Source organism: Nelusetta ayraudi, unplaced genomic scaffold (genome assembly GCF_046127955.1).
Source record: "Nelusetta ayraudi isolate G7.1 ecotype Tasmania unplaced genomic scaffold, CSIRO-AGI_Nayr_v1 ptg000019l, whole genome shotgun sequence".
Taxonomy (NCBI): domain Eukaryota; kingdom Metazoa; phylum Chordata; class Actinopteri; order Tetraodontiformes; family Monacanthidae; genus Nelusetta; species Nelusetta ayraudi.
The window spans coordinates 4927501-4940004 of record NW_027466069.1 but is presented as its reverse complement, the minus strand read 5'-3'; the positions used below and the strand labels follow the sequence as shown (position 1 = coordinate 4940004).

The 12504-nt window shown below is 49.2% G+C and overlaps 2 protein-coding genes across 2 annotated transcripts in view; one reads left to right on the top strand and one right to left on the bottom strand.

The window, feature by feature from the left end:
* Nucleotides 1-320: 320 nt before the first annotated feature.
* The window catches only part of ptpn11b (protein tyrosine phosphatase non-receptor type 11b), a 53543-nt gene continuing 41359 nt past the window's right edge, over nt 321-12504 (bottom strand). Inside the window, exon 16 of the mRNA XM_076026539.1 lies at nt 321-462. The gene's annotated coding sequence lies outside the window, so the exon portion shown is untranslated. The remainder of the gene's footprint in view (nt 463-12504) is intronic.
* The window catches only part of rnf223 (ring finger protein 223), a 6221-nt gene continuing 340 nt past the window's right edge, over nt 6624-12504 (top strand). Inside the window, exons 1-2 of the mRNA XM_076026537.1 lie at nt 6624-6860; nt 11821-12504. The exon at nt 11821-12504 is cut by the window's right edge and continues 340 nt beyond it. Coding sequence (XP_075882652.1) covers nt 11916-12504 — 589 coding nt within the window. The 5' untranslated portion in view covers nt 6624-6860; nt 11821-11915. The remainder of the gene's footprint in view (nt 6861-11820) is intronic.

Sequence of the window (12504 nt, the reverse complement as noted above, 5' to 3'; positions counted from 1 at the left end):
TTTCTGGCGCCTTCGCCGTGACGTCGCCTTTCCCACCTTCTGTTTGTCCGCCTGCTACGTTTGACCGCAGATGAGTCGATTTCACACCGCTGTGGTCTACTCGCCTGCCGCCGCCGCCTACCGACGGGCTGCGGTACTGCGGGGTTTGAGCGCGGACAGCGGAGCTCCACAGCAGCACAAACTGCAGGGATTTTATTGCAATATTTGCTCATTAGAAAGTACAGGAGTTCGAAAACGGCTTCCTTGTATAAATCTTACTTGTTCTCCCGTTTTGATACAGTCGCCGTGTGTCTTAATTCCGGGGCTGCAAGCCTCCAGACCAGCCGTCTCGCGTGGCTTCCAAAGGCCGCGTCCTTCGTGAATTCAGTTCAACTCGTCTCATTGGCCGCTGATGGCAGCTCGTCCCGCCCCCTCCGTCAATCCATCCACCGGCTTCGGGGGAACAAAGAGGGTGCAGCAAACCTGAGGGGAAGCATCAGTAGAAAGGAGCGTCGAGCTGCAGGACCTTCAGGCCGAGGAAGAAGTTTCTCTTAGAAAAACAACTGCAACAAACCCCCCTGCGCACACACAAGCTGTACATACGGTGTGTTGCAGGTCATTTGGGCCTTTTGAAAAAAATTATAAAAAAACAAAACAATAAAATGCAATCAAGCCAAATTTAACAAGCAGCTAAAACAAGCAATTAAACTCTAACCTATTAAGAAAAGGTTTCCTGTTGATGATGTTATCACTGCGGAGGCGTTGCATGAGGAGGGGAAAAAAACCCAAACAATTTACCGTAACTCCAGCCCACGTGAACGCTGTTTTACAGCGGGGCTGGAAATAAATAAAAAAAAAAAGGGCAATTCATCCTGCAGCAGTTTGAGACGTTTTTTTTTACTGCTGACATGTGCAAAGAAGGCGCGTGCGTGCGCGTGACAGCTGGTTGTTGTTTTTTTTTTTTTTTTTACAACTTGTCATTTTCCAAAGTCAATCTTCCTGCATGTAAAAAACAAACGCAATAACAAAAAAAAAAACAAAAAAATTAAAAAACCAGCCACTTGCCAAAAGGTGGCCATTCAAACTTCATGTTGTCAGTGAAGGTCGGAGTGAACCGACCAGTCAGAGAATCGAAGAGGCAAAACTTATTTTAACACTCCGGTTTAAGGAGAAATTTGGGAACAACAAGGCACCACGTGAGGTGGATTAATCAGGCGATGCACTTCCTTCTTCCGCCACCGTGACGTGGCAGCAAAACAGAGCAGAGATAAAAACAGGGGAACGTGACTGTCCAGAAGGTGGGGCCATAAAAATGAAAGATAAGACAAAAGTGGGTTAGCTTTGTTTGAGGCCCACTAGCTTTCCCGGACTGATAGCTGATCTCTCTATCTCAGGGCGCCGGGCGAAGGCCAGTTTGCACTCAGGGTGCTCTATTACTTGACTTGCTGTTAAAAAAAAAGGAGCTTGAATATTAGGTGAACACATGAAGATTTTACATACAAAGCCAACCAGAATTTCCCCAAAGCTCAACGAAGCGCTGACATGGAGAAACGTGGAAGTCAGACATCTGCTCACCCACTTTAAAAAGCTTCAGTCTAAACAGTTATTGGTTGGATTTTACATCCCTATACAAACAGCATGTTTAGCCCTCTGTTTACAACCTCCTGCCAAAATCCTGGGTCTTAGCTCTGAGCTAAATGTGACGCATTCTTGGGATTTCCACGTGTTAGGATGGGACGCAAACCCGGGAGGCATAGTTTTCATTGCGTTCGCATTGCAGAGGGAGGATCTGTGTACGTTGTTGTGCACAGTGTCTGAAAAGCCGCGCAGGAACGCGGCGACCAGCGGCGCCGAGACACGCGTCGCCGCCGGGGAACACTGGTAAAGTCAATCGTGCGTAACAAGGGACCTTTAAAAACCACTTACGAAGTGTGCACATGAAAATCCTGATAAAGAACGGACTGAGGCACATCGAGGCGTTCCACAGCCATCTGTCCAATCACCTTTGAATGAGGCTCACCTCTAGAAATGTTGGAATGTTGGATACGTCAAATAAATCCAACAGACCTGAGGGGGAAAATTCCACTGTTATGTCACTTTTATTGTCTTAAACACCGTTAAGGTTTTTCCACAATTTTACCGCCAACATTTCACAACTGCAGGAAATGCAGTTAAAAATGTGAGCGCCTGTCAAATTTTACGCTTTTTATCGCATAATTAAATTTTTTTTTTTGCCCCCCCCCCCTCCCCAATTTGCAAAACCTCAGAACTCACACGCAGACCGATGTGACGCTGCTGCAGGCTGCTTTGAAGTTTGTGGATTATCAGATGGAAGCTGAGGAACAGCACCCCCCTGAGGTCTCTGTCTTCCTGCTAATCTCCCCGCAGGCTGCGGATCAGCTGACGTCTCCTACTGCACCACACGTCCCAAGACTACGAGATCGGACGCACTTTAACTTTGTCGGCAGCGTTTTGTGTTTTAGGATCAGTAAATTGCAGTAAATTCAGGGAACATGATGTGAACTTGTGTGTGTGTGTGTGTGTGTGTGTGTGCGTTTTTTTTTTATTTGTTTTTTTTTTAACGTTGTGTACTTATAGAGAGAAGGACACACTGTCGCCAACAGGGGCCCTTTGCTGTGATTGCTGTCACGTCATGCAACTCTTAAATTTGACTTTAGCTTTGTTTTAGTGAGCTCAGCTTGGCTAACCCCGACTTTATTTACAGGACACACAATGACGAAAGTTAGCAAAACAAAACAAGCAAACATAAAATAAATAAACTGGAAGCGCTCACCCCAATGAGGAACGGTGAAAAAGCCATCACGCCTCCTCACTTCTCCCAAACTGCCGTTTGCTGTCAACCTCTCCTGAGTCTTAATGTATTCAGGCGACAACGTTTGGGCTCCGGATAAATATGTGGCCTCAGGTGGATGCTGGAGGAGAAGTCGGAGAGCAGCTGAAATCGTGTGCAGCCTCAGAGGAAACTTTGATCCAACTCGTCTACAGTCAAAAGTGTCCAACAACAAAGAGCACTGGCCACCGCCGGACGCTCGCTTCCGTGTTGCTCTCCATGGTTTACTTCCCTGAATTCTGTCGCACTTCATGACGCGACCTCAGCGCGCTGGCGTCAGCGGGAGGCTGTGCAGCGACCCCAGCTGGTTTTGGTCAAGTGGGAAAGGGCCCAAATGCCGATTGATTGAGAGTCGACCCGCGTTGGGCACAGTGTCACCCCCCTAATTTCAGTGGGAAAGTGGCTCTAGTGACAGAACCCTCTACTGTCACACCAACATATTCATTATTGTGCAAAAAAAAGGTGGCGTGTTTACCAAGAGGACTTTGTTGTCTCATTGTTTAAGAGAAAAATACACAGTATGACGTCAATGCTAACATGCTGTGGCGTTGTCCCCTGGTCACCAACCTGACCTGCAAAGGAATACTATTGGTCCATTTGGCTTCACAGTCTCTGTACATCAAACAAACATCCAGTGTCCTACATGGATGCGCCGGATACTTTCAACATTCAGGTCAGATTGGCTTTCATACACCAACTATCTGATGGAGCCTGTTCTATTTGCCAACGATCAAACAATTAATAAACACGTGTGGATTGACTTTGACCTTCTCGGGGCCAACAGCAGCTGCGACTGGCAAAGGGAAAATGAGGGAACTCTCGTTCTGCTTTTGAAATAATGACGCGAGTTGCCAGACTGGACGGACGCACCGCCAGTCTGTCCCATTCCAGGGTCCCACACACACACACACACACACACACACACACACACACACACACACACACACCTGCTTCTGGTGGATACACTTGCCAGAAGTGTCACTGTTAATGGATAGCTGCTACGCAGGCTGGTGTGTAACGGAGCGGCAGTCAAAAAACAACACATGTAAACTGGGGCTGGGACTTTATCGCCTCAATACAAAAACTGATGCACAAAAAAATCATGTTGTTTAATCAAACGCTAGACCAGTGCTTTTCAAAGTGGGGGCCACCAAGTGCCGGTGGAAGGGGGAATAAAAATAGAGAGAAGAAAGGAAAACAAATACAAAATAAATAATAGAATCAAATAAAAGTATTATTATTATTATTATTATTAATAACACATATGACCTATTTATTGTTTAAACTTTATGATTCGATATAATTGATAATAATATATAATAAGGAGATGGGGAGACTTCCCTCTTCCATACCCTGACCCTAACTGTAACTCCAACCTCAACCCCAACCCCACCCAACCCTCATGTGCAAACAGGGTCAGTATAACCGCTGCCAGACGCTGCCGCCTGTGTTAAACAGGTCAGCGCTGGTTTAACTTTGCATCGGGGTTTTTTTTTTTTTTTAAGTTTTAATTCATTTTTTTTTTTTATCATCATTATAATCATTATAATTAGTATTTTAAAGGTTTCTGGTCCTCGCCAGCTCAGTGACGGAGGCTGAAAACATCCTTTTTGCACTGCGTCGCCTCACTGCTGGCCTGAAAGCAAGCACGCACACACGCACACACACACACGCACGCTCACGCACACACACACGCACGCTCACGTGTGTGTTGCCTGAGTAGTGGCAGCCTCCCCCACTAAACTGTGACACACAAACACTATAAACCGCGGTGCACCTGATGGAGGGGGGGGGGGGGGGGGGGTAAAAGCTCTATTGGCTGCACTGAACCCTCTGAGCACTCCCAGCTGAATGGCCCAATAAATTACTCTGCTGATATGATACGACTGTATTTGTGTTTAGGTTACTAAATAACCCCGCGGGTGGAGGCGAGACGTGCCAATGTTTAGGACTAATTAATCATTGCTCCGAGGAAAACAAAGAAATAAAACAGGAAAACATTAAGATCCGTACCTGATCAAACGCTGTATTTAATATATATGTATATATATATAAAAAAAAGCAAATTAAAGCCTAACCCTCATTCATCAAGTCAACTTGTCAAGCAGGAAGCTTTCCCCCTTTCCCAGAGCGGTTAACTTATAAACTGAATATTAAATGCTGGGGTGAACAGCAGCCTTGCGGCAAGCCTGTCAGACCAGGAAAAAAAAAAAGGGGGAAAAAAAATCCCAAACATGACTTGAATTTCTGCTCCAAACGACGATGACGAGCTGGGAATAGTTTCGACAACATTTACGGGTGAATTAAAAATTGACTTAGTCTGGCGGCGGGCCAAGGAGGAAGTAAGAGGCCGGGCCGTTAGCGTGAAGGAGAGCCACCTGCCAGCGCAGCAGCGCTGACTGCATGGAAAAGAATCTTTTATATGTCGAGCAGTAGCTGATAAAAAAAAGCTGTGAAAGGTGCGAGTATCTGTGTGTGTGTGTGTGTGTGTGTGTGTGTGTGTGTGTGTGTGTGTGTTTTGTGTTTTTAACGACCAACACAAAGGAGCGTCCAGACACATTGTTGCCTCGCTGAAGCCTCTCATGTGGCCACTACCACCAGCCGAACCGGAACTCTCGGGTTTCAATGCCTTTGGAAACGTCGCTGCTGATCGGAATTGACTCGACTGATGGTTTTTGAAGTTGGAATAGTTGGAAATAGCAACTGAAAAAAATGGCCCACGTCCATTGTACGGAGCTGACACTCTGATCTCCACACAGAGCTCGTTGTTTTCCAACTGAATAATCTGCCGCTGAACTTCACAGACGAGTCCATCTGTCAGCCCGTTGTGATGTCACAAGAGGCAGCCAGGACTCGCAGGGTTAGTGATAACACCCCCCCCCCCCCCGACCCCAGCCAGGTGTTGGCATCGGCCTTTCAAACATGTGGAATAGCCAACAAAGCATCAGTTATCAGTTATCATTAGCGGAAGGCTGCAAACAGAGGGCTAATATGTTGTTTTCTTGAGAGGTTTTTAATGAACGATCAGCCATGCGGCTCTACTGGAGTCGGAGATTTAAAAAATAAAATGAAATAAAGAAATACAGATCTGAAAAACGTGTGATACAAGACCTATAAAAAAATGAAATCAGTGGTAAAAGTGTTGATCACACAAAACAGGTTTTGCTACCAGTTACAAGTTCATCCAATTGACTTTCGAGTTCATCCGGAAAGGCCTTTCCTGCCTCCTTTATTCCGTTTCAAGGTGGGCGAGTGAAATAAACCCAACACATTTGTCAGGTAGAAAATAAATAAATAAATAAATAAATAAATAAAATGGCACCACTTTTCAAAACCATCCTGTCACAAACTGGATCGAGCAAACGGCACAAAGGTGAAGAGACAAGAGTCACCAGTGAGTGTCACAGAGTCGCAGTGACACACAAAGTTGGAAAAAAAAAAAAAAAAAAACCCGACACACTGTCCTCTGAGTTTGAAGAGGTCTTTGTCAGCTGGGGTCTTATCTCAGCGTGTGTGTGTTTGCATACTGGGCAGGTTCGGATGGTGTGTGTGTGTTTCAGGGAGGGGGGTATAACAGGTAGACAAAAAACAGTCAGGTGAGGGGGGGGGGGGGGGGAAGAGGGACATCAGCATAGAGACGGTGGGAAGAGCTGTTTATTCTTCTCTCACGCGCACGCGCGCACACACACCTCTTTGCCCTGCCCCTTCAGCACTATAAAGTGTCTTTTGGAAAAAAAAAAAAAAAAAAAAAAAAAAAAAAAGAAAGAAAAGGAGCAGTGCAGGTGATATCCGCCTAAAGGGAAGCCACACACATAAACACACACCTACCTGCCGTCCAGGCAGTCAGTGTGCAGACGACCTCGCAGGAGGAGGAACCTTAAATTCCAGCCAGCTTCACCCTCAAGACTCCTTTCCACCCAGAGAGAGAAGGACAGAGACAGAGAGAGAGACTTTCTGAGGGCGAAAAGGAGAAGCAAGTTCAGCCCGAGAGAAATAAAGAGGATCATCGCGAGACTTCTCCATTCTACAGGTACCAAAAAAACAAAAAAAAACAATCTATAACTTTTCATTTCTGCTAGATGCCAGAAGCCTCTGCAGTGCGTCTCCGCAGCCTCGCGGCTTCATTTTCTTTACAAAAGAGGGAGAACGGAACAATGTGGTTGACCTTTAAAACAATTTTTTTTTTCTTCTCCCCATTACGTTTCATTTAATGTCAAGTCAGCGTCAGTCAGGCTTGCACAGGCGTGTTGCAGGATCCATCACTGTGGGACGATTCCACCTGTTCTCTGATTGCCAGCGCTAAAAAGCTAAAGCTAAAAAAAAAGAAGAAGCTACGATTCAGTCGCAGTGAGCCGGGCCGCAGTTCAGTTAAAAAACCGTTTGCAGCCGTTTAGGCAGCAGCAGGTAGATCGAGTTTCATTTACTTTTCACGCGGAGAACAGGTAGGGCAGCATCGTGGTTGACGGCGGAGCTCAAGGTACACAGACGGGAACAAAGGGAGGAAGAAAAAAACAAAAAAACAGGACGGTCGTAAAGGACCTCCCCCCCCCCCCGACCCCCGGCCCCCGGCCCCGGGGTCTCATTCTCCTCCTGCCATGGAAACTAAAAGTAAATTCATCTCTTTTACTTTTCTGTCGTCCTAAAACACGAAGTGGAGCTTGAACTGTTTGATTTGACTAACAAAGCGCTGTCTCTCGTCAGCGACGTCCCGTACACAGATAGGTCAGTGGGACAGGTGAGGGTGGACACGTGCAGGCAGCGAGGACAAAATGCAAAGCTGCAAGTCAAGCCAGTCAGCCAGTCAGCCAGCCAGCCAGTCATAGCACGGTCGGTTACTGTAAAAACTAAACCAAAAAAAGTAAAGGTCACAACCTGCCATTGATTTTTATTAGAGTTTGGGTTCAGCCGCGGCTCGTTTGGGTTAATATTTCACTCTGCCGCTCAGTCGTGTCCCCGCGTTTGGCCATGAAAACCCTCCAGAGGGGCTTTCCTTCAGGCGCTTTGTCAATTTTCAATTAGGGGCAAGAATTCACTCCACAGGTGACACCAGGGAGTGACGGAGTGCTGTTTGATAACGACTAACTTGCCGAGGCGCCGGCGCTTCGCGGTGATCCAAACTGGAATAAACAAACAAGCAAACGTCAGGCCAGCGGCCACACGAGCAAAGACCTCCGGCGGACGTATTGATCCGCTAGCAAAGCTGCTGAGATAACAAGTGTCTTTGCTCGGGTGGAGGGATTATCTCCTCTCTCTCTCTCTCTCTCTCTAACACACACACACACACACACACACACACACACACACACACACACATCACAGCTTCATCGCTCCCCAGTCTAGGGTTACACCATAATGGGAGGGATTACGATGCCTTCTTACACCATCATTTAAAACCTCCAGGAATTCAGGGTTGGGACGGCCTGGAGGCAGCAGGTGCAGGATGGCGAGCAGGAACCTTTCAAGGTCCTGGACGATGCAAATTGTGAGCTTTGGGAAAGCAGCCCCTTTGTGACATCACACTAGGCGCCGCTAACACGATACTGAGACCGCCGGGGTTTTTTTTTTTTTTTTTTTTGGTCCCTCTGCCGTGAAGCAGGAAGCTGTAAACAGGGGGCTAAATGTGCCGTTTCCTGGAGATCCAGGTTTTTGTTTTGATAGCGACTCGTGCGAAGCTGCTCCACCGAAGTCTGGGATAAATGAGTAACGACCCAAGAATGGGCCGTTAGTGGGAACATTAACTCACGCACGCACACGCACACACACGCGCACACACGCGCGCACACGCGCGCACACACGCACACACACACACACACAAGCTGCCGGGTCATGTACGCAGCATTCTGTAAGATATGGCACGCACGTGTGTTGCGTGACCCAGCTAAAATGTGCAGCGTGTCGTATTCGCCTTGAGATGCCTCGGTCTCGCCGGCTCCTGAAGCGGAATATTCGAGGGACATTGTTTTTAATCAGCTTTCAGGTCTCTGGCCACGAGGTTTTGGAGAAGGTAAATTCCTCGACCAATGACCTGGGGCGCAAACGGCTTTTATTGCGCAAAACAAGTAGCACTTATTATGCACAGACTAGCACATTAGGCACTTTAAGAAGGGCAAATAAGCTGCTAGCATTGTGCATGCAAAGAATATGTCATGCAGGGACGGGTCAACATGGACGATCCCAGGCGCCCAGCAGTCATGTGGTGCCCAGTGGTTACTATTGAACATGTGCTTTAAATATGCTATGTATGGAGGGGGCCGTAACCCATTCTTCGTCAGTCAATGGGACCCAAATTACTGGCGTTGCCCAGGAAAGCTCGACTATTAACTAAGTCGACAACAGCTGGTGGTTTCATTCCCTCCTGTCAAAAATAATTGATTTAACCAAAAATTTAAATATTGAAAAAGTGAAGGAAAAAAAAAACCTTCCTAACTTTAAGCTAGTTTGCTAGTTTTTGTTCGAGGGAACAGGAAGTCGTCCGTTTTGCTCCCTCAGAGCACGTTGACAAGGAACAAACTCCCCAGGATTTTTCACTTATAGCTGCTCTCCTACAGGGCTCCTTGAAGTCAAGTTAATAAAACGGTCACGCCGAGTTAAACTTCCACCTGGGGACGCTGCTGCTGTTGCTGCTGCTGCTGCTGCTGCTGCTGCTGCTGCTGGAGGCGCCGCTAGCACAGGGTTACCTGAAGTGGGCGGCAGGTAGGATCTGAGTTTTCACTCTCCGCCTTGGGACAAAAGTTTAAAGTCATAAGGCAAGTGTAATTACGGGCGGCGGTGGCTGGCGGGCTGGAGGGGGTTTTCTTGCTGCGCCAAGAGCGTGTTTGGAATCCGCAGAGACGCAGAAACAGAGGGGAGTCGGCGGTGCAGGAATTTCAAGGGTAGATGGAGCGATTAGCTGGAGAACAAAGCGGGGACTTTGTTCGGTGGTCCAGCCTCCCCCTCCCCCCAGGGGGCAGCGGAGGGCCAAGCCGGCGAGCACCTGCGTCGGTCGGGAGCCGTCCGTCATCCCCCCCCCACGGGCCCGGCCCAGCCCGGCCTGGCCCGGGCCACCCTAGCCCAGGCCGAGCGCACAGCGCACACTCCCCTTCACAATCTAATACCTGGCGAGTGACACCGCCGCACTGTCATCGCGTTGTGTTGTCGTCGGGGGCCGCTCGCCTCGCGCTCAGCCAGAGTTCACGGCACGGGCGACGCTGCCTCCGGGGCTCGGCTGTGAAAAAAAAAAAAAAATTGTATCAATTCGCATTGGAAAATATGCACGAAAAAGTCACACAGCAGCCGCACGCAGCCTGTGTTCTGTGCTGCTGCTGCTGCTGCTTCCGTTTGTTGCAGTCTTTCATCGGCCGTGGATTTTAGCTCTTATCGAAACGCGTTACTCGCGTGAGGGTCTCATTGAACCTTTTTTTTTAAGGTTAGCGTGAGGGGGTGTCGGTAAAGGTTAGCATTTGCCTGTAGCAACGGTGGCAAAATTCGACAAAGCAGCAGAAATAGACGGCGCCCTGTGGCAGCTGGCGGCCGTTAAACGGCAAACGGCGGCGGCCATTAAAACAATAAATAGTTGTGAATGTAGGCAGTGAGCTGAAGGCAGTGAGCTGAAGGACGCGCGCGGGCTGCCAGCCGCGTGCCGTCGGCACCGGAGCGGCAAGGGAACATCGAGGACGTCCCCATCGATAAATCGCCTGAGCTTCATCCGACAATTGCTGTGCATGCAGCGCCACGTGCAGTGCTTCTTCAGTCCTTTCACACGCACAAGAGAAGACACGACGCGACTACAGTCAACGCTCCAGCAGACTTCAGCTCAAGCTGTGGAGAAATGAAGCGCGCCGAAGAACAGCGACGTGGACTGGTCTTCTTCTGTGGCCAGGAAACACTGCGAGCTAGCCGGCTAGCTAGCCAGCACTTCACTCACACCGGGCACTTTTGTTTATTTATTTGTTTTGTTTACTTGGATATGCTGCTCGAAATGACGAAATTCAGAATCACTCGTCCGCTTTGCGAAAGCTGAGGTTGACGGTTTTACCGTCTTTCACACTGTGTTCTCAGCCAGAGCTGTAAAGTTTGAACCTTTGTTAACTGCACATTAAGGTCAGATTCAAATGTCAATAAACATGACCGCGTCGTCATGCGCACTTCCATCTAGTTTTATGCTGTCATGTCAGATGGGCGTGAAGTATGAGGTTGTCGGTTCCCGGGTTGCATAAGGCAGCGATTCTCTCAGGAGCAATAGCGTCTCTAGAACGCCACAGAACCACGCAGGAAATAGAAAGGTTCGCACAGAGGGTTTAAATCAGGAGTCACCGACCTTTTTGGCGCCGTCAGCTACTTCATGGGTCCTGAGTCACATGAAGGGCGATCAGTTTGTTGCACTCTCCTGAAATAACACACTCCCTGAGTGATATATTATTGTTAACGATACTCATCTATGCGAAGACACTTATCAAGTTAATGACTTCTCAGTAATTATCAACAATGACTTAACAAGGTTGGATCAAATTGAATTTTAGACGCAGCTCAACGAGTTGCGCAATCTTGCGAGCACGCCTGCGGGCCTCCTCGTGAGGTCCTCGGGGGGGGCCTTGGCGACCTGTTGGTGACCCCTGGTTTAAATCCACCGCTCTCTGATGAACAAGAGATTTAAATGTGTAATCTATCGCGTCAGGCTCCTCCACTGGTTCTTCCTCTAAGAGAGCTCGGCCCTGGACCTGAACTCCACTATGTTACCTTGAAACAGAACAATAACTCTCACCGCGTTGCATAAACTTTAAAAGGCGGACATGTAAAAACACACCCTCCCCGCTCTCCGCTGCCACACCTTGGGCAACAGAGATACTCACAGGTCAAATATGCGCCGTGATTGAGAAAAAAAAAAATTAAATCCTTTTAGGATTATAGCTCCCGGGGGCTAAAAAAAAAAAAACAACGGCTCTGCACTCGCTCGAAGTCCTGTGAAATCATTTGCACAAAAAAACTAATCCCCTCCTTCCCTGTCCTTCAAGGTCGGCGCCAGAGGTCGAGGGCAGAGAAGTCGCGGAGGGGAAGAGCAGCTTTTCTTTTTCTTGGGTGCCTCGCTCATTTGCGGCCTTCTGCAAAGATGGAGCAGCAGACGGAGATCTGGCACACCGTCGCCCAACCGGACAGCGACCCGCAGAAGAAGCTGTCGGTGGTGAGCCAGCCCGAGTGCTCCATCTGCTTCAACACCTACGACAACGTCTTCAAGACGCCCAAGCAGCTGGAGTGCACGCACACCTTCTGCCTGGAGTGCCTCTCCCGCCTCATGGCCGTGAATCAGGGAGACGCGAGCGGCGGCGGCGGCAGCGACGGCGACGGCGACGGCCACGCCCGCCTCTCCTGCCCCTTCTGCCGGCAGCTGACGGAGCTGCCCGACGAGGGCCCGCCCGCCCTCACCACCAGCCGCGAGGTGCTGTGCAAGCTGCCCAGCCACCAGCAGCAGGAGTCGTCGGTGTGGCTGGAAGGCCGCAAGCTGTGCTACGAGAGCCAGAGCGGCGGCGGCGACAACTCCTCGCCCGCCGGCCACGCCCCCTTCTGCATCTGCATCGACATCGGCGCCGGCAACAAGCCCGCGGGCGGCGCCGGTGGCGGCGCGGCGAACGGCGCCCGGTCGCTCAACTGGATGGAGCGCATGGGCGACTGGAAGCGGGTGCTGCTCTTCGTCGTGCTGA